This window comes from Argopecten irradians, chromosome 4 (assembly GCF_041381155.1).
Source record: "Argopecten irradians isolate NY chromosome 4, Ai_NY, whole genome shotgun sequence".
NCBI classification, from domain to species: domain Eukaryota; kingdom Metazoa; phylum Mollusca; class Bivalvia; order Pectinida; family Pectinidae; genus Argopecten; species Argopecten irradians.
In genome coordinates, this window is record NC_091137.1 from 48,413,106 (window position 1) to 48,436,741 (window position 23,636).

Sequence of the window (23,636 nt, forward strand, 5' to 3'; positions counted from 1 at the left end):
ACATACCTTATGGGACTTTCAAACATTTCTTCTTTATCCTTCTATGCCAAGGTCATGTAGAAAATTTTATTTGCGAAATATTACGTCACTGTGACCTTGGTTCTAGGAACGCTGAGTAAGATAAAATTAAAGTAGATGTATATAGTTTGATGTACAGGAACATATTACATCAGTATAGCATTTTCTTGTAATTGGTGTACAGCAAAATTATTTGTCCCTCCTTTAAAGGGAAAATCAGTTGACAAACTTCGGTGGGTCATGCGGGCACTAAGATAATAAAAGGCATTAGTATCCATCTTAAGTTTAAAATTTGAGTTGTAAATCACTTAATTGTGTTAAAATGGAGATTGGTCTGTCGATAAATTAATAAATCAATCAAATGGTACCATAGGAGGTGAAGGACGATTGGTGAAATTAAATCATTACTTTTCTAATTTCAAAAATGTCTTTCACTGTCATATGAGGAGACATTAGATTTTTGAAAATATTTTTTTGAATTCGAACTTGACATTTTTTTTTTAGTTGAAATGTCATCATTGTTCACTTCCGGGCATTAGGTTATGTTTTCTTAAAATAAAACATTGAATGATACACTGATATTCTTCATAAAACATTTTGCACATGAGAACACCATTTCATAATAACAGTACACTGTAATATTAAGATATCGAAGGCTATGTTTCTAACACACGTACGTACATCAGTTGATACCGACAATAAAACTAAAAAGTGAAGGGCTATAGTTCTAACAATGTTACACAAAAGTACTTATATAAATATACACAGTTCATAAACTAAATACAGAATGTAGATACATTAATTTCCAATCTAAAGAACACTTTCATTTTTTTATCAAACTCTATATCGGAACGTCTGGATCGATATCGCTTGTTTTTAGTTAAAATGATTTCATCACTATGAAAATATCTATATCATTGTCTATATACACTTTTAAATTAAATAATATCAAACCGTACCAGAATGTATATTTAATTATGTTTTTTTCATATTTCAGCGGCCATACCTAAATGTGCGGGATGCGGTGAACCAATCCTCGACCGATTCATCCTTAAGGTTCTCGACCGATCATGGCACTCAAAATGTTTACAATGTTCAGACTGTCACAGTCAGCTGAGTGATAAGTGTTTCTCCAAAGGGGATAAAGTCTACTGTAAGGATGATTTTTTCAGGTGGGTTCAGGTTTCAAATGTATATAATTTAGTTATGGATGTTATACTTATTTCTATTCGTTAGAAGTTTGAGGCTATTTCTGCATAGAAAGATGTGTACGTCAAGTATTATAACGTCATAATTGAAGAATGTTTCCGCGGGAAAATTTCAAAAGCGGCAGTCTTGGCCAAACTCAACTATGGTAAGATAAGCAAAGATATCAACGCGACACAACTTAATTTGTTTTATTGTGAAAGTAAGTAAGAGCATTGAAATTATTACCTTAATTATTTAGTATCTTATTAAGTTAATCAAATTAAATTATAGGCATTATTCTTGATATCTTTCGGGTTTATGAAGTGAAAGACAAAAAATACGCGCTTAAATAAACAATAAGTGTGATATTTTTGGTGGGTTAACATTTCAGTGAGTGCAAATAAGTATGTCGTAGTCGTTTGAGTGACGTCATAATTTCAAAACATGTACAAAGTACAAATTGGAGTATAAATATGTACATAGATACAAACTACAAACACTGGACAGTCTGATAACACATTCTGACTCTGTCAACAGTCTGGGGTGGTTAAAGATAGGTTTTTAATGACAAATGATATTTTCAAAACTATGAATATATATTAATTGGTATCCTATATTTCTCTTATCATAGCTGGCTTATTTGTGAAGTTTCACAGCTGTTGAACCATAATTCAATTTATCAGCATACAAGTTCAACATTATATCAATAATTTCTGTGATAAACGCTTACTAATAATTTCAATTCCCTGAAGTGACCTTTAACCTAGGGATTGATTTATTAGTTTTTATACATTGAAGATATTTTTAATATCCTATTTAAATGTCATTTCAGATAAGTTTATTGCGATATGAATAATCACCGTTTATAATTACTTTGTAGCAGTTGTGACAGTTGAACATTGATCTCACAACAGTATCTAAGTAAATAAATGTCATTTGCTGTCAAAGAACTCTTGGATAATATTTGATCATACAAGTACTAATATGTTTTTTTCCAGATATAATTAAGATATTTACAGCACGATATGTACAAATCAACATAAATAATTAGCGAGTGTAACATTCGAACATACAGGTGCTTTTTATCGCAAACAAATATCATTCGAAAAGCATTTATTTCGTATTATTGGGCCCCTAGGCAATGCTGCATCACCGGTTATAACTGCACATGCAGTGCATCAAATATTGAATATCTATTGTTATAAAAAAAAACCATTTTTTTTTAATTTTTACGAAAAGTTAACTCTTTGTAACAGTTGTGGATGCAGGTGTTGATGCGTACCCTATCATCGGATGTAACAGGCCTGAGTCTTATCATTAACTCATATCAAGTTAATAGCTTAACGGGCGCATATATTCATTAGGGCCAAGATCAAATAAAAAATATACCAATTGGCATGACCTTCAGTGATATTTATCAGAACCTGCCTACGTGTTAGCTCTGGTGGACACTATTTCTAGTTTCACTTAGCCTTCGAAGCAGGCATCTATTGATAAATCGTCCAAAGTAAATGTATTTTGTTTTACTCTATATGGTCCTATAGCCAAATCAACCGCTAATTTATAATAAGAAAGCGACACTGTTTATTTAGCACAATACTTAAAAATCATATAAACCTATTATTCTAATCGGTACATTTCAAAAGCAATCGCCACGTGCAACCCATATTTGTAATGGGTGTGAAATTGGAACGCATTCCATAATATTGCGTCTTTTAAGATGTGTTCAAATGAAACCTATTGCTTGATCTAGTGATACAATGAATAATTTGTTAAAAAATAGTATCGTAATCTATGGGAAAAATTGTTCCTTAGTTTACGTTCTATCATCATCAGAAATGGGTATAACTAAACTATCGGTCAGAAATCAGCGTGATGCACTTTGATGTTTTTGTGACAAAGTTTCCACATTTGAATATAACATCGTAACTTTGGATCACTCGTTACGGTTACACAATTTGAGCTTCAAATCAGCGTAACTTAATAAGTATAACGGCTCGTTGTCAACAACGGCTTGAAACAATTGTTTTTAAAAAGTTTTTAAAAGCTTAAAGGAACAAACATAAAGCACATTATTCTTCAGTTTCGCTTCCTTGTATAAAATAAGTAGACTGACACCTAAGCCACTTTCTGTCATTGTCGGAATATATATTGCAACGAATATATCATCAACTACTTATATGCTAGCGTATATACTACGATAAACGTATTGGGTTCTTTGTTACATCGTAATAAAGGATAATAATGTAATAATATACAAGGTAACGCCCCCATTAACAGGCAATCAAACTTATGTATAAATTGACAGAAACAGATTTTATTATATATCAAGTGTTACCTGGCTAGAAAAACAATAGCAATAATGACCCTTTGGTATTTTACAGCTAAAATTAGGCCACGCATTTAACAAGAATTGTGGTTCATGTGATAGTTGCAGTTTATGAGCTCAGAATAATTCTAGGGTCAGAGGCTAATATGTTGCATTTCATTTTCAGGAATACTGTCGTTTGTGGTGATAAACATCAATTCCAAATGAGCACTTGGATTTAAAATAGATATAAAGACTAAATAGGTCACTATGATCTATATCTTATTATCTTCAACTTATTTTTTAAATTAAGATAAAAAACAAACCTAAACGCTTCTCAGATTGAACATGAGAGCTTTCATCTTTTGATAATTCATTTTTAAAAATTATTATGAGCCAAGAAAGCAAATGACTTATAGGTAGATTCTAGCGTATTTACACTTAATTTGAATTTTACACAAACATTGTTCAAGCTATTAGCATTATGTTAAACACACCTTTATCTCAATTTCATAGTTTCCCACTAAATGACACATATAAAGTAGGTATGCATTGACTTAATACATATTTTACAAGTTACTCTGCATATATAATAGCATCAAGATGTTCATAACTTATACACAACACCGAAAAACACACAAATGATAAATGGAAGAATTATGTTTGCGGAGAACGATTCTTGAGCGCAAATGCTCAAGAACTCATCTTTAAAAAGCCTACTGTTTGTTGCTGTTAAATACATTTTATGTACACATCATTTTGATACCCTTCCTGATTGTTTGCCTAATAATTTGTATTTTATATATATCCTAACATTGGTAATCTCAATTAAAACGTCCTACTAAGACTTAGACTGTTTTTTTAAGTTTATCTTTTAGATTAGTATCAAACGGACTACACAGAAAAGCTGATTACCCTTCCGTTACAATACTTTACACACAAAAAAGAAAAGAATGAAAGAAATAGATATAAAAGTGTAGGTAAAACTATAATATAAGGTAATCAATCATCGTTATAATATCTCTGGTATCGCACGTCTAGTTTAACCAGACTTTATGAATAGACGGATTTGGGTCTGACAGATGCGTAAATGCTACAAAAACACAAGAATTCATTCTGGTCAATGCCTTTGACGAATTTCTATGGCATTAATCTCGTAGGAAATCGAGCTCATGCACGCGACCACACGTACGTAAACAAATCGTGCAAGCGAGGAAGGACATCAATCTTGTACATAACTCGGCGTCCTCTGTCAATAGGAGGCCTTTTATTGTCGGCTCATTGTTTAGGAAAATTGATAAATATGGACGGAATATGCTGCACAACCTGCTAAGAAGCCGTCTCTCATACAGCGGTTGCGCTTGAAGAGATTTCAATATTCATAACGTTGTTGGTTCTATGAGCTTGTCAATGGTCCATTGTTACAATCACCGTGCTCAGTACCTCACCAAATGTCGGAGTATTTCGTGATATCGTCGACGGGACACTTCAGAACATTCTATCGTGACAGGATGGGCTGAAAATAAGCTAGTCACAAGATGTAGATTAATTACAAACTAATGATATGCTCAATAAAAAGAAAATTTCCAGTAAAATAGATTCCCCTTAATACAATTGCTTAGTAATATCTCAGCACAAGATTTTTAAAGTTAAAAAAAGATCAAACTAAATTTGTTGTTTTAATGTAACTTCATGTATTCATAAGGTCGTTGAGATTTTCTTTAAATGGAGACTACAAGATTATTGTGTGGCCCTTGATGAAGCCTGGGATGTTCAGCCTGCCATAGAATCTTTACAGCGAGCACTGTTGACTGTTCATCGGAAGACTATAAAGATTTGTTTAATACCCCTCCCCATCTGTCACGTGCACTTATTGCAAGGTCAGAGGTCAAGAGAAGTTAATCACCGAACGAATCCTAAATACACTTTCTGGTATAAAGACGATTGAGACGAACACTCGAGCCTACTTTTGCGAAGGATAAAAGAATTATGAATATTATCATCTTACAAAAGAATGTCATTTCTCGTCAGATATAATAGTGTGTTTCTAAATGTTTCTCGATTGCACAGATGCAATATGATCATATCAAATAAATCTTTAAGAAAAAAATCTGCATGGTTGAGGTAATGCTGCATCGAGTTCAAGAACAATGAAAGGTTTCATTTTGTTATATGTTTACTAACGGGACCAATCTAAAGTGGTTCTGAAGTTGTTTTTGACAAACATCTATAAATGAAAATATACAATTTCAAAAGGGGGATTAATCATGATTGCCGTCAAAAACCAATTAAGTATATAAATAAACGTAGACGACCTAGCAATCCTGTTATTTTCATTGTGCATTGTATGAGCTAGGTATGGGTCTCGATGGCCGACAGGTAAAGATAGTCTGACCCACTACTGTCGTTCTCGCATCGAGATGTAGATGTACTGTAGGTCGTTGTATTACCTCCGTGTACTCACGTCCTTGGATATCCTTGAATGACCCTAACTGTGATTTTTACACACAACAAAGCCGTACATCTTGTTTCCCAGAACCCAAAACAAGACATAGTCTTGCAGAAGTAAAATTGTAATGGGTATATTCTAAATACCATCGACATTAATGTCTTTGCTAAGTTACCATAAATTCTCAGTATGAAATGTCAGCAAATGTCTTGTGACCTAAAGGGATTATACCAGAACGTAAAGGCACTATAATACAGATATATAAATACAGACGAAGTCTGAGCATTTTAAAATAGACACATGCGCACACAAATATACTTCTTAATTCGGTATTCGGCTAGTCCTTGACCTGCATAAACCACATCAAAAATCATTCAAAAGTTGGTTCACGTGTTTCGCATAGTTGCTTTCCTTTCTTGTAGTCAAGTCTTGTAGAATTCACTAATTCACCGGATATACCGGTATATCCGCGAATTTAGAGACATTACAACCCATTAGCACATTATATAGCAGTGAGTCTAGCTTTCTATCTATCATTTTGCATCGAAGACATGCGTACCCGTTTTAAAATGTATTAACACAAATACTAATTATTTTAATTTGTCATTTTCATTGTTAAATGTTTACTTCGTTTATTTATTTATGTAATGCATCAAGTGCAGGTATGTCTTTTTCTCATGTTATTTTCGTTTTAATTTCACAGACTAAATACACATGCTAACATGAAAACCAGTTAATATTGAAAAAAGAAAACTGGAGCTGGCCAATAACGCCAACATCACCGGTCATAAATCAACAGGTTACACGTCATAAAATGTTACTCATTTCTGACCTTTCGCGACGAACACAAACTGTAAAGCAAAATGATGGTGGCGATCTGTGGATACAGACACCAAGCCAATATCTCGGCGAGATAAGCTTCTTGACATTAACGGCTCCGCCAATCAAAGATCGCATGTTTGATTTTTCGTTCCATTGAATACCCCGTATTGATTATGTAGATGGAATAGATATGCGAGATATGTACGGGCGACATTCCCCTTCATCATATCATTTAAATCAGACAACAACTTTCCACTTGTATGAGTTTGTAAAAGCATGTTAAAATAGTCCCAGAATCACAACTTCTTTTAACTACATGCTATAACTGATATTCCATTTTTCCAATTTAACAAACCGTTTAGGGTTCAATATTTACATCGCATCAAACACCAGACAACACCGATATCAACGTGATTCATTTATTCGTACAGTTTGGAGAAGAGAGGCATTTTTGTGTTTAACTCGCTCAAATATCTCCTCTTCTTCTTTATGAAAATTTAGAATTTGTTGTAAATATTTTACATTGATAACTGATAACATCGGTGAATGGTTTTACATGTTTTGGTTTTCATTAGAAATATCTGGTTCCTTCTTTCATGTGAAAAAGGGTTCAGGTTTTCCCAAAACGTAATATAATATACAGCATTTTGATGCTGGACACTTCTATCTAAGACAAAATGACATTTTATAACATTTAATGAAGTTGTGTATTTTTTTGTGGGTATTTTATTGTTTCAGTTTTATATCCATTTTTCTTTCATATGAATAAGATTCCTTCAAATTTTTCATAGATAGGCCTACAGTTAAAGGTTTGCATGGTTTTGACCAAAAGTTTTGTATGAATATGAACTCGACATACGTTTGATAAAAATAATCGCTACAAAAAGTATAGATAAATACAAAAAAAGTTTAGCAGTAGGCCTATTGTGAAAGTGAAGAACTCATATATACATTGTCTTACATTTAACAAATTTTGAGCGAAAAGGATGCAGCATGTGTAGTGTCCCTTTATTCCTCTACAATATATCTTCACATCATGATGCTGTATTAGAATTGATTCTGCGGTTACATTCGACAAAACTAGCCTCGCTCGATTTAATAGACATCTATAGACAGATGTACCAATATTAAAACCAATATTTCTTTATACATCGAAAAATGTTCAATTGAGATAACGATAAAAATAGAGTCTTGTAGTAAGCAGCAAAAGACTTTTATTGATATCACCAAAAATCGGTAATATAAACTTAATATAAACAAAAATTCTATAGAGGATTAGGTACTTCACAAATAAATCGAGTGTTTTGTTTGGACGGCAACTAAGCCCATCGATCTACCGGCTTGGTGAGGCGTACTTTAGCGGGTTGGCGTTTGATGTTGCCGACATCCCCTGCCGATGATAGTCTTACCACCTGTATCAATTATGCAGTACCCCTTACAAATCATTGCTTCGTTTTTCGGATGTTGGTGACTTACCCAAATTACTAAAACGTTACAGGTATGACCAATATGAACGGGAAATAGTGCAGTTATCTAATAAAACTATAACCAATAAAAAGATCAAGTTTTAACTCGCAGACAAGTTCGACTGTTGTAAATATCATGAGGAATATCATGCTTGATACTGGGTTCTTCAACTTGATAACACTATAATGACAAATACGGCTATAACAAAATAACAATAAACATACGCATTGCACTGGCATCGAGAAGATGCAAGTGCAATGACGCGATCAAAACATAGTTGAAAAATACATGTAGTTTTATTATATAGGTATTTTGTCTGACATAATTAGGTTTACGAGGGACTATATGTGTGCTAATACCCTCGAACGTTATTATTTTGTGTTGAAACGAGTATACAATGTAGATAATAAATGATTGATCTTCAATCACAAAGATATTTAATCAAACGTCGCTATTGTTTTAATTATGCAACGAATATAATAATTACCAGTCTTTCGTACTTTTATTAGTTGTACAATTGAAACTTAATGAAAATGTATTTACCCGATAGGTGTACTATTGTTATAATTTCTTCAAGTCCATAATAATCTTTACTCGAAAATGTGACTCAAGCAACACCATTTGATGTTTAAAAAAGAATATCGCAAAAATGTTAAAGTTACAAATATTATCTGCACCTATCGCCGAATTCCGAGTAAACTAACGGCATACCCTCGATAGCTGTCGGAGGCTATGTTGTGGAAGAGATCCTTCTGCCATCGATTGGAATTGTTCGGTCTGATAACGGAGAGTCATCGGTGTTTTATTCCTCCGCGGGGACTACTTTTTGCAGTATAAATGGTCTTGATTCCATGGGTTTCATTAACCGAAGCGGTCATAAACTGACGCAAGACACAAGTTACTGCAGATTAAAGCCTAGCAGTTAATAAATCGTGAGCAAGATTAGACGCGTAACTCTTACAAAGTATGGTCACTAGACGGTCTGTGAAATTAAAGCCACAACATACAGGCACATTTAACATTTAATACTGTGTCTCCAACGACCTGTTTATATCCTAAATTTTATTTACGTTCTTTTTTTATCGTCATTGAAAACGTACCAGTATTGCTGTTGAGTTAACGGTGTATCGAAGTTACAGACATAGACAGAGCAATAACTACATATATATTACACAATGTCTAGATTTGTCTACCTAATCTACTTTTATAGATATCGGGAGTATTAATTATTCACGTGTTCAATATGAATTATTTTACATGTTGAATTTAATGAAATATGTTTAATTATTTATCTTTGGCATTTTTTTTTTATTTTTTGTTTTTGTTTTTGTTTTTTCATTTTTGGCAAAAGACTTATGTCATTTACATTTCGGAATACCTTTTGAGATTAAAAGTCAACTTAATCAACCGCGTTTTATACAATCCACAATTAATTCACATTATTACACTATGTTTTTAATTGCGATATTTCCGATTCAAACATGTAAGCATCATTCTTTAAGATATGTTTTGTTTCTTTTCAGGCGGTTCGGTACGAAATGCGCAGGATGTGAGAAGGGCATACCCCCAACAGAAGTAGTCCGACGTGCACAGGACAACGTGTATCATCTGGAGTGCTTTGCCTGCCTCATGTGTAGTCGACAACTCAACACTGGTGACGAATTCTACTTGATGGAAGACCGCAAACTTGTCTGTAAACCCGACTACGAGGCGGCCAAAGCTAGAGGTAAACAACAATTATTTTACTCACAAGTTAATGAATCGTCGAAACAATTCATCAAAATCAAACAAGTAAACAGTAAACTATTCGATGAACTAAGACTTGGACCTGTGGTATACAGTATTAGAGACTTTGACCTTAGCAATATTTAATCTTGGTCTTAAACTTGGAATATAATAGAATCTTACATGGGTCTGTGAAGTGGACAAAGATATCTTAACCCTAGTGAAAGATTTTGGCCGGTCAACCCGAAGCTTGCCGAGGGTTAACGGCCCAAATCTTTCACGAGGGTTGAGATATCGCTGTCCACTTCACAGACCCATGTTTGATTATTTTTCTTCCATACTTAGTAGAAAAAAATGAAGAAATTCCATTGGTTTCCAGCTTTTTCATCGCGGCATTATCGCAGTAACGTCGTAATGCGTCAAAATTGATGACGTCACCTTCAATGCGCGCCGCAGTTACGCCGCATGTATTGATAACGTCACGTTATTATCTAGCGCGTGTGAGATGTCTTACGCCCCCCTGTGTAAGATGGATATATCTTTTCTCTAGCAACCGCGGGATATCCCTGTGAAGTATGGGAGAACAATGTATCTATCATGAAAGAAGGCGCTCTTCGTTACGCTCCTCGACTAGTTTGGGTCCAATTGCATAAAATTTCCTGGAGACTTTCTTCATCTCCGAGATGATGCATACCAGTGAAACTAGAACCCATACTTGAATCCTAAGGTATATTGAGCCCTTATGGTGGACATTGACCAGTAACGTCTGTCAGGAAGGTTTTGTGCTCCGTCCAAACTAACTCTGGACTAGTGACGAGTGTCCAATAATTACTCGACATTCATTTCTAAGAGCCCTTGCTGCCAGCCAACATTGATCTCATTACAGAGTTACAGCCATCCGACAGAATCCCTACCTAAGCTCTGGCCTTCTTCACGCTAAACCTCTAAGCTTATTAATTAATCAGTAGACGCAACATTGAAAATATGGCTTCCCCCATCCCACAATTTAGTCGGCTGTTAATACACAAGTGAACGTGTTGACCTCGGGTCGCCGGTTTGTGTACGACTTCTAGTCCGTCCACATCTGCCATTCCAGTTTATACATGTGATACGTTATTCTCTTTGTTTGATCAGAAGTTCATGTTACATAGAACAATAACGATGATGTTTACTGTACATTGATACATGGAGATGCTGGTTTCTGATGTTTAAAAGAAATGTATCGGACAAACTATTGACACGTACTTGTAACATTAAAGACGTTATAACGCAAGCCCATATACATGTATTTGAATACAGAAAGTAAAATTTTCGTATAACATTTTAACAAAATTTAAGATAGTCTGTATGGGTAAGTTAATGAGCAAAATTTGATATAAATTATTTGCAAGACCATGAACTCGAAAAGGGACTATTTCTCCTGCGTAGCAGTGTATTGAGTATGGGAAACGTTTGATCTTTTTATCAAGTCCCTCAGACTCTGGTCCGTCATCCCTCTCCCGTGTTCAATGACGTCATGATGTGGTCCGATTAGACCAATGATTTGCGAGACCCCGTGGAACTAACTGATACCGAGTTCGGTATTCTACTATCTCGCTCCTGATATGTTTTGATAAAGGCGTTCTTTAAGGACGATCTATGCGACATCAGGTGAAATGAATTATCTCGTTATTTTACCTGGGAGCACGCGACGAGGCTGTGGAACTGCGCGCGTGCTCTGTTGGCGATAAGGAGCTAGAACTGAAGAGATAACGTTCAGCTGCACAAGCAAGTTTCATATTTCACCGAGAGAGAGCGTAGTTATTGATGTCGAATCGTCATGATATTACCCTACCCTAACAATAAAATATCTATCTGCGATTCCAGCAGCTCTCAACCGCCAATTTAATGTTCTTAGTGTAATGCGCTTACGTATTCTGAAAATCTGCTTTTCCCTCCACATTTGTCGGCATTGTAATGGGTCGACAAGATGAGATATATGATGTGAAAAGGTATAGCACTAAGCATACCCGTACAGTCGTATTTCTCCGCAGGTGTTCAGTCGGTGCAAGAGTAGCAATGCCTCGCCATAGACGTTCAGCGCAGCTGGGTTACACATAGAGTAGTCTTATAGGTAAAATAAACGAGCTATTATTTCAGAGCTTTTCTGTCACATCCATAGTTCAACCGTCGACGGAATCATATAAAGAGATTATCAAATGATGTATAAGGTTTATGCCTAGGATTAATGGCTCTAGTTATATCTCAGCTTCGGCTACGTAAACGTACCATAATGTTCTTGCTGTGGTCATAATTTCTCCTCGACATTAATATATATGACAGCAAAAGACATTAAAGTGTGTTCTGTATATTGAACACTACACGTATAAATATGATACATTCCAAAATGTCATTTTAGGTCGCAGCCCATATTTCTGCTTCTATAGTATCACGTCAGAAATACTAACTGTAAACTTTAAGGCAAAATGTGTGAGATAATTGCTACGCTGGTGCTATGTATCGTGTTAACAGTCCTGACCTAACCGCCATTTCAACATTTGAATCCTATATAGTTTATTTACACCATTGTTTTTTTTCTTAATGTTGAGTAATAAATTCAATTTCAAACCTTTCACAGTTTTAATACCAACAATATCTTGATTTAATCTTAACCAACAACGTGCATGTGATGATATACAACTTCCTTCTGTATACGGAGCTGATCTGTGTGATGATATGTTAATTACCCGTCTATAGAAATATACTGGTCGCAGTTGTTTGCAATAGTTCAACTTCACCTTTATAAATTTGTTTACCTCAAGGGAACAGCCATGGGTTAATAATGTTTAGTATTGGGTATCTTTTTGGAAAATTTGTTGGCAATATATTAGTATTAGATCCAATTGCTCTGTTCCTGGATAGTTGAATCTCCTGTGTGGAGGTAGAAAAGGTCTCCGTGTAAACGAAACTCTAGCATTGTAAACTTTGGTTTCCTGCCACGTATAGAATAACAAATTGGTATTCACACTAATTATCTATATCAGTATTATGATGGCCTTTATGTTTGAATCAATGAAGAATAATGTAACAGTGGAAATAAGGACACAGTAAAATATTATACATGATACTTGTATATGAAATTCTTTTGATCACGTTTATCATCATCTTCACTTTATCTATATCAGATTAACAATTCGTTTAATTCCACAAATGTTTCAGAAATCGACCTAGATGCAGCCAACAAACGGCCACGAACCACCATCACGGCGAAACAACTGGAGGCTCTGAAGACAGCATATAACGAGAGTCCGAAACCTGCAAGACATGTACGAGAACAACTTAGCGCCGAAACTGGCCTAGATATGCGTGTGGTACAGGTGTGGTTTCAGAACAGGCGAGCCAAAGAAAAACGTCTTAAAAAGGACGCGGGACGCAACAGATGGAGCCCGTACTTCCGACAGTTAAAGCGTTCAGGAGACGCAGACAGTTCACAGAGTGCAGACAATATGTCAGACGATGGCCAGCTCGATGGATACAGTGAGTGTCAGTCTCATTTTTTATCTTATACTCTTTTATATATTGGTCTTTGTACTATAAAATACTGTTACCCAACTTATTATCGTTGTGACTTTATTTTGCGATTCCATCCCTAACAAACTCATAATTAATAATTTTGTCTATATTATCCCACTTTACATAATGCTTGAAACGTTTACGTGACTTCCGCGATTTTACGAAATGCGCAAAGATTATTTCCAGGGATAAAAGATAAACGGTTTACAGTACATTGTTATGATAATTTGTGTGATTGAACTCGGTAATCAAAATAGTAATGGGTGTATTTCAGTACCATGTTCCTCTACAAAATAAACAGGAAAGTCTACCATGTAACTCTTCGTCGACTTATGAATCCGTTGTCAACGGGTGTTTGAGATGAACAACACCATAATATGATACTTTTCATTTGGCTGTATCAATATTTATTGCAATTTGTACTTTATATTTACAGATGACCTAGACGACTTAGATGGTCCTGTATCGTCTGGGCGGCTTTCAGGAGACATGTTCAGTACTGGCCAGCCTCTCGACCGTGAGCCAAGTATCGGCCAGGTACCTGTTGGACCACCAGGGACACCGCCCATGGAGTCCTGGTCCCAGTTCAGTACCAATATTCCGCCCAACGCTAGCTACCTCGGTCGTCATTCACCTAATATACCACTGTCAAACTCACATATGATGCCGATGGAACCGATTCCAATGCACGGCGGACCAAACGTACTGAGGATGATTTCCCCGGATATAAATGAGAACTCACAAGGATACACCGATTACCCCGTGGTAACGAGTCATAGTCATGTGGAGGTGTACTGACGGACATTCCTGATATCAAAACAGACACAATATCATATATAAGCGGGACCAGTGTTATTCTCAGTGATATATAAAAACGTAACAAATGTGGAACGGAAAGGAACGGAAAGTGACGGAAAGTGTCGGAAAAAGACAAATAAACGAAAGAAACGGAAATGAGGTTACTGATATAAATTTTCACGGGGTGAATATATTATTTTATGCCATAAAGGTCAGCAAAGTCCAAGGGCATGCGGTACATGGACACGTGCATATCTAAAGGAACTCCGAATCCAATGACAATGCAAATGAAATGGTGACACTGTGGTGAATAAGCTGTAACCACTGGACATCTTCTTATATGTATAAAAGGGTGTTTCAGAACATAAATCCGAATAAGGTTATATGGCATCAAAATTAGAATAAAGAGCTAGGGTAAACAAAATCTAGCGGGTCAATATGATGATATTGCTCAATTCATAAATATACCTTTAAACGGTATTCCTATTGATATTTCCAACTATTTTCATAATCTTTTGATATAAATAAATTTACTAAATATCTAAACAACTGCCCATGAAAGCAGATCATTTATGGAGCGGTCTTAGTATCTTACGAAATTTTACCATTTCCGATTTCGTTGATTGTTAAGAAAAAAAAAGGAATTTTCACAATTAATGAAAACAATTGTTTGAAATCGGATCTGTTCACCCGTCAAGGACGTGTTTAGAAAAGTCTTTTCGCAAATCTGCCTCCTATAATCGAGCTATGACTAACCTACATGTGTAATTGTCTTCAACAAGATCCATTGTGTACTTCAGGGAAAGGTAAAAAAAATGTTAGTTTGTTTCAAATGATTCCGGAATCGGACGACAAAAGCAGTGGATTGGTGGTAAAAGACCGTTGTTTGTTGGAAAGAGTCGATAATCTTCTGATATCGCACCCACGTCTGAATCGCTAGCGTAAACGTTTGTGCTTTGAGGGTTTTCCTCAACAGTTCAGGACACCAGAGTCTATATTATATATATACATATGTATCTGTATGGATAAAGCTATTTAAATATATATTATTGAAGTACATATGTAGTGTATGTTAGATGGAAACATATTTTCGTATAAGGTAATCCAGAAATATGCTGTTTTCACATATTCGTTTTTCTCCCTCTGCTCAATTACCTGTTTTATTTCCTCATCATATAATTATCATCTTGCATGTGCATTGCAATATTGTCCTTAAATGCACAAACGCATGCTTACTTCAGAATTAATCTTATTTCAGAATTAATCAGCAATTCAAACGATGATGAAGAAAACATTTATTTTTATGTCTCTCAGTTAATCCTGATTTGATACTCGAAAAAGCTAGATCCTACCTGAATAAATACTCGAAAAAATTACAGAAGGTAAATACTCAAAATATATTGTAATCGGATTAAAACATCAACAAATTTATGTTATAAATATTATAATCATGTATTAAACTAATGGATTGCTGTTAATGGATATAGATAAAACTATAAATGTGCGTTTATTCGATTGCACTTAAAATGTAATTTAATTAATTTATTTATTCATTATAGTGACACAATAGTAATTAACTATTTATTGTATTTTTTTCATTTTATCAAGTGATGGATCTACCCAATCAAAAATGATATTTATATTTATATATTATATGGTATTTCAATTTATAAACAGGCAATGATGCGGACATATGTGCAATGGATTTTTATTATCAAACAAAACACTGGTATTGGTGTGTATTTATCTAGTCATGATTCACAGTGTGAGTCAAACCATTGTTTATTTATTTTACCTGCTCAATATTTTATTGATTTAATATCTATATGTTACATTTTGTAACCTGTTGTCCAACTTTGACCACATTTATTGACAGACCACGTACTAGATTTTTGATTGTCGCAAAGACAACCGCATAAATAATAGGATATGATACATTTTCTAATACAACATATAAAATTATTTGTAGTGAAGGAAATATCTTGATACTTCTTTTTAATACTAAACTGTAAAGAATAAGTTCCTGCTGAAACTTCAGTTATTTTGGTGTGCAACTAAAAATTGCGTATTTTGCGGGTTATGTGAAATCGCGGATATCAATTTTCGCAAAAATGTTTTTTTTTTTTTTTTTTTTTTTTTTAGAAAGAATTTTATTTCTTTTCAGAAGGAAATGATACATTGAGTTGCCCTCACACAGAAGAAGGATCCATTCGCCATATCCACTTCCATAATTAAATTGAAAAGTCACATTGTTTTATATTACAGGGTTTAAAACAATTTAGGTAAGGTAAAGTCTCAATGGTGAACTTAGATCGCTGTGAAAAATCTTTATGCGTGGACATGTGACATTAAGTTGCAGCGAGAAAAAGATTATTTACTGTACTATATTTATTGGTAATAATGCTTGCAATCAGTACTATTTTACAGTGTATCAATCGTGAAATGTATTATCCGTCGCATTTCATAATCTTACTATAAGTGAACTCAAGTAAATAATATAACATTGATATTAAAGACAGTTACAAAACCTCTCCTTCATTAAAATTATTCATAAAAATATTAATTCTTTAAATTTATTTTCTTTGTTGATGATCTGTGGTTAAACTAAATGTATTCCGGTAACGGAAGATTTACCTGAAATACTTTGTGATACATTGTCTCATTTTCAATCGTTTTATGTTTAATATTTCTTACATGATATTAATGTATGTAGGTCATTTTAAACCTTCATTTGATTTGCCTTTTGTAAAATGAAATAAATATTCTTCAGATTATATAAAATATGGTGTTTGCTATTTATTTCACGCTGTTATGCCGGAGATCCAATTAAACCTGAAGATAATGGAGCATTTATGAGCATACAAGCATTTGTGTTCCAAATGATGACTTGTTTCATACTATGGAGTGTTTCACATGATATGCTGTTTCTGATACGTTTTCCATCCAGTGATTCAGTGTATGGGATGCATGAAGAGCGTTAACAAACGGGGAAAACCGTTTAAATACATATGTAGCTTTTAAATATGTGGCAGAGAAACAGGTTGATAAATACATGTATAAGATCTTCAATGACTGTTCATTTCATGTGAGATTTTATAAAACGAGTTTAAACTTTATATTTACGTGAGCTTTGAAATAATAACTTCAAAACGAATTTCATAAAATCTCACAAATTTAATATACTTTTATCATCACATAACTAATAACCTACATTTCGTCGAATTTCAATGTCAAAATGTGCTGTAAATTCCTTCGTAAGCGCCAATCTTGCACCGCGAATCTCGAATCTTGATATCACTTCATTGTTTCCAGTCAATGAAAATTCATTCGGGCTATATTACACTTGTGACATTTGCAAATATGTAACATGGTCGTGGTCACTGAATATCAGGCGGATAATATGATGAAAGTAAATCACTTCTTTTATTTGCTCATCTAATAATATATCAGATTGCATTGACTATCTACAGGCAATTATATTCTGCAATACAACTATTCGAAAAACCAAAAGGTGTTTTTTGTAATTCCTTTAAAAATATGATTTATTTTTTGATGACTATTAAAAATGAAAATAAAACAAAAGTATGTCCGTGTTTCGTACATGAGAGAAGTTAATGACGTTAAATAATCGTTTTCAGGTTATGTTTACACATTTTCCGAGGCCCCTTTCCGTATGGCTAAATAATATGAAAGAAAAACTACCCTTAGGTAATCAATGATTTATCCGATTTCATAAAGACATTAATCTATAATCAAATTCAGCTTTATCAAGTCATGTATCAAAAATTTACAAAAAAGAATCACAAAATAATGAATGAAAATACATTTGACTCTGCCAGTGATGCTATCGACATGGTATCTTGTCTGGCTAATTATGAATCGTAATTAAACATAACATTAAATTGAGATAGATTAAATCTTGTCTCCGTAGTAGACCAACCACCTGTCTGTTATTGGAGTCTAGTCGAATTCCACCAGACGTTAAACATCGTTATCAACACTACAAAAACATGTGATTGTATCTCTATCTAATATAAATCGGGCAACGTTTTCTTTCACACAAGAATTAGTTGTGATTTCTTTAGAGATTAATATTTATCACATAATCCGTCTGATATTCAGTATCTTCGCCCATTTTAAATATCATTTTGCATATATATATGTCACTAGTGTAATATATAAATTGGACGATTTTTATTACCTTGAAATCCGTTGTTGAAATAATGATATAAAATGTATTTTAGAAATGTCAATTCATATGATATTTTATGAAACTTCACAATTCTGTACTGATGCTCCCCTTGAGGGGTAGTATGCGACGTGCCTCATAACATCAGAAGACACAGATAATTGCGTGGTGAGTTTTACAAGTTCGAGTAACCTAGAAAGGACAACTTTTTTGTTTGATCAATAGCCAAATGGCTCGCGAGAATAAAAACTTCTTAGTGGTATTATAAAATCCCATATGAAATGAACACTCAATTAAGATCCTTAAGATATCCTGAAATAAAGATGTGATTGCTAGTCAAGACAACCAGAGTGACATTCTGTACATGACTTATAACAAGTACATATTAACTGCCTTAGTGAACATACAAATATATTATACCTACATTCCTTGTATGATAACTTCACGACAACAACAACAATATAGAAAACTTATATTTAAATGAACAACTGAAGCGTTACATTAATCACAATGTTAGACAAAGTCGTTAACTACTATTCATTCATTAAGTGAACAGTCGGGCAAGGATGGCTAAAATCGGTAAAAAATGGTGTGAATGTATCCAGTATAATTTCTTATGAAATGGAAAAATAAAATCTCTCGTCAAAATCTGTCTGCGTACGAAGAAATTAATTTAAAGTATGGACATTCTAAAACGTCCTCCCGGCTCACTATGTCCGTGGTTACATTTCCACGCAGCCTCGCTTTCAATGCTTTCAACTTTTCTTTACTTTAATGGTCAGAACTGGGAAACTAAGCAGAACTTGACCGTCGCATTAATATGTGAGAACTTTTGGAAGGCCAATGAACGCATTTAGACTGGTTTTCTTTGCCCGACTATTCACTTTAAGTGGTTTGGTTTTTTCACATTTAAGCATTGATGTCACTATTTTTTAATTTTTCGGGTATGAAAAAAAAATTGTTTGCAAACTGAGTGAATCCGCGTAGCGGATTCTCACAAAAGTTTGCAAACAATTTTTCTTTTCATAACCCGATAAAATTAAAAAATAGTGACATCAATACTTATAATTAATTTTATACTTTATTTGATAAAATGAAGTATGTTTAAATGTAACATTACAGTGGTTTTTCAAGGGACTCTTTTTCCGAATCAATACGCAACGTCAATGTCTCTATTGTGACGTCACGATAACGTCGGGTTTCGCGCCATTCTGAATTTTTTTTTTCATAGTGGTATGCAAAAAAAATATTGGCCAATCAGAAAGCCAGATTTGGTATGAAAACAGAGAAAAATTAATTATACAAGTATGGTCATGAGAAAATAAATCGATGATGTATGCATATACTAGCACAGGATCTATTACTAATAGTGAACGATTTTGACGTGTATATCCATACCAATGATATGCAGAAAAATGATCTCAGATGAATGGCATATAATATTAATATAATTAACGATAACAGTCTAATAATTTAATATGCCAATAGTCTTAAGACGTATCTACGAGTGTAAGAATATATTTATCACATTACTAGTATATATGGAATTATAGACAAAACTTTCAATTTCGTTTCTTTATGAGGGTAAAGAAATCATGATAAGTTTTTGTGTGTTGTCTACCGAAACAAATGTGTGACGTCATATTTTGATTACAGCCTCATTATGATATACCGTGTCACAATAGTGCCATTATACATGTGTCTTACGATATTAATGACATAGCCGGATGTGACTTTGCTGGACGGGCCAAGTACAGTGTATGCGATAAAAATGTTTATGCAAAACGATTGTTAGAGACCCTTTAACACTAACTTCTAGCTCTTTGTTCAAAAACAAAAATACATTGTATGCAAAATGGTGGATATAGTGGGGTGGTCCAGAAAATGCCCGCAAATCTTAATTCACAGATCTGTCAATCAATATGGTCACCATTCCCTGGTTTCTGATTGGTCAAAATTTAGATATTGTTCGATTTCGTTGAAATTTGTATGTAGGGATTTTTAGGGATGATAGACACAATGATATGATTTTCGAAAGTTTCCGTTTCTATGGTAATTGGTCGAAATCATTTAGATAACAATAAAAGATTATTATAACTGAGATTTGCATCATTTGCATCCTACTGTAGATGGAGCACTGACTTAAATACCACATTATGTAATCCTATATAATCTGGTAATAGACGGAGTCGTGTAGGTGGTAAACCAGTAACTAACAAAGTAATGTTGTAAGATCATCACACCGTGTACTTTGTTTAAATGCCCACTACCTTTCCGGAAGAAACCATAAAGGTTCCTTTAAAACATAAATAACATCAGAAAATATATACCGATTGCCTAAGATGAGGTTAAAACATCAAATATATGCACAAACGATTTCTTGCGTAATTCATGATTACAGTATAGAGTCCTTTCGCAGTTTTGCCGTCTGGCGCAGTGATAGTCAACTACCGCGCGGTAATTTGGACGACGGCGGGAAACATAGGACGACCCGTGTTATAAAAATAACAGTTTATTTATTTTAATTAAATTGTTCAGAAGGTGATGATACTTGTGGTATTAACTTTAAGTTAATGATTTTTGAGACTCTACAAAATTATCAATCACGTTTTGCATTCCCATCTTAAAAATTTAAAGCCGTTTCGGAAAGGTAGTGGGCCTTTAAGATTTTGTAATTTCTGTGGAGGTAAATATTGTGCTGATCCATATAACATAAAATATCATCTTACAAAACTCATAGATAAAATAACGAAATATAAAGTACTGGGTAAACGGTTATTTTTGCAGACCAAAATTTTCGCGATTTGGTCTTAAAAAGAGAAAATCGTATGTTAGAGATTTTCAATTGTCGCGATATGGATTTTAAAGGTAGATATCATCCAACCATTCCTCAATATTTCGGGGATCAAATTTTAACGATCATACATAAGTATCATTGTCCAAAGAAATCGCGAAAATATCATCCCCGCGAAAATAACTGGCTAACGGTATGCACAATATCATATATTTCCTGTTTTGATACGGGTCATTCGAATTCTTGACATTTCTCTCGTACATATATATCAGCATGGTTTAACGGAGAACAATTAGTGTTTAAATATGAATGGCTATGGGTGTGCATCAGACCACTAGATAAAGATCATAGCGGCGGGAAATGACACTATGAACTGAAATCGCCGCCTTTAGAATGTGTTAAACTGGCCTTCGTCCGTAACATTCAAGACGTATGCGTCACAAGACATGTGCTTTGAGCAGGCTTCAATATTGAAGTTATGAAATATGTATGAAAATGTGATTAAGAAATACGCTGTCCTGTCAAGCTACGACCAAAAAGTATTGTTGCAACATGAAGTCTCCGATTATTTTAGTTACCGTAAAACGACATGAACAAATTCATTTGCTACAGCACTATCACAGTATTTCTAGTTGTAAAATATGATAAAGTTATGGTTTATCACCACTCGTGTTAAATTACACTTAGTTCTTACAAAATTATAAATTATTGTGAACGGTATTGTTTTTCAATTTATCAAACTGTGTACGGTATTATGTATTTGTTTATGACACTGTGTACAGTCTTGTTTATTTGTTTATCAAACTGTGTACGATATTGTTTATTTGTTTATCAAACTGTGTACGGTATTGTTTATTTGTGTATCATACAGTGTACGGTGTATTTGTTTATTACAATGTGTGCTGTATTGTTTATCAATTTATCACACTGTGTACGCTATTGCTTATTTGTTTATCACACTGTGTACGGTATTGCTTATTTGTTTATCACACTGTGTACGGTATTGCTTATTTGTTTATCACACTGTGTACGGTATTGTGTATTTGATTATCACACTGTGTACGGTATTGTTTATTTGTTTATCAAACAGTGTACGGTATTGTTTATTTGTTTATCAAACAGTGTACGGTATTGTTTATTTATTTATCAAACAGTGTACGGTATTGTTTATTTGTTTATCACACTGTAGACGGTATTGTTTATTTGTTTATCAAACAGTGTACGGTATTGTTTATTTGTTTATCAAACAGTGTACGGTATTGTTTATTTATTTATCACACTGTTGACGGTATTGTTTATTTGTTTATCACACTGTAGACGGTATTGTTTATTTGTTTATCACACTATGTACGAAATTGTTTATTTATTTTGCACACTGTTAACGATATTTATTTTATGTCGATAAAACGGTTTTATTGTTTTGTTTGCATAAGCCGTTACAGTTTTACGGGTTCGTCCTCCTGAAGGCAACTCGTATACGATATTGTTTATTTGTTTATCAAACTGTGTACGGTATTGTTTATTTGTGTATCATACAGTGTACGGTGTATTTGTTTATTACAATGTGTGCTGTATTGTTTATCAATTTATCACACTGTGTACGCTATTGCTTATTTGTTTATCACACTGTGTACGGTATTGGTATTTGATTAGCACACTATGAACGGTATTGTGTATTTGATTAGCACGCTGTGTACGATACTGTGTATCTGATTAGCATGCTGTCCACGGTATTGTGTATTTGTTTATCACACTGTGTACGGTATTGTGTATTTGATAAGCACACTGTGTACGGTATTGTGTATTTGTTTATCGCACTGTGTACGGTATTGTGTATTTGATTAGCACGCTGTGTATGGTATTTTGTATTTGATTAGCATGCTGTCCACAGTATTGTGTATTTGTTTATCACACAGTGTACAGTATTGTGTATTTGATTAGCACACTGTGTACGGTATTGTGAATTTGTTTATCACACTGTGTACGGTATTGTGTATTTGATAAGCATGCTGTGTACGGTATTGTGTATTTGATTAGCACGCTGTGTATGGTATTGTGTATTTGATTAGCATGCTGTCCACGGTATTGTGTATTTGTTTATCACACTGTGTACGGTATTGTGTATTTGATTAGCACACTGTGTACGGTATTGTGTATTTCTTTATCACACTGTGTACGGAATTGTGTATTTGATTAGCACGCTGTGTATGGTATTGTTTATTTGATTAGCATGCTGTGTACGGTACTTTGTATTTGTTTATCACACAATGTATAGTATTGTGTATTTGATTAGCACGCTGTGCACGGTATTATTTATTTGTTTATC

At 34.0% G+C, this 23,636-nt stretch overlaps 1 protein-coding gene across 2 annotated transcripts in view; it reads left to right on the forward strand.

Annotated features, from left to right (window-relative positions):
- LOC138321871 (LIM/homeobox protein Lhx3-like) overlaps nucleotides 1–17,108 on the forward strand; it is a 33,241-nt gene extending 16,133 nt beyond the window's left edge. Inside the window, exons 2-5 of one of the 2 annotated variants that reach the window (XM_069265874.1) lie at nucleotides 1,016–1,190; nucleotides 9,776–9,978; nucleotides 13,176–13,499; nucleotides 13,966–17,108. In XM_069265874.1, coding sequence (XP_069121975.1) covers nucleotides 1,016–1,190; nucleotides 9,776–9,978; nucleotides 13,176–13,499; nucleotides 13,966–14,327 — 1,064 coding nt within the window. In that variant the 3' untranslated portion in view covers nucleotides 14,328–17,108. The remainder of the gene's footprint in view (nucleotides 1–1,015; nucleotides 1,191–9,775; nucleotides 9,979–13,175; nucleotides 13,500–13,965) is intronic. The other variant, XM_069265875.1, reaches the window with a different exon arrangement.
- The last annotated feature ends 6,528 nt before the right edge of the window (nucleotides 17,109–23,636 follow it).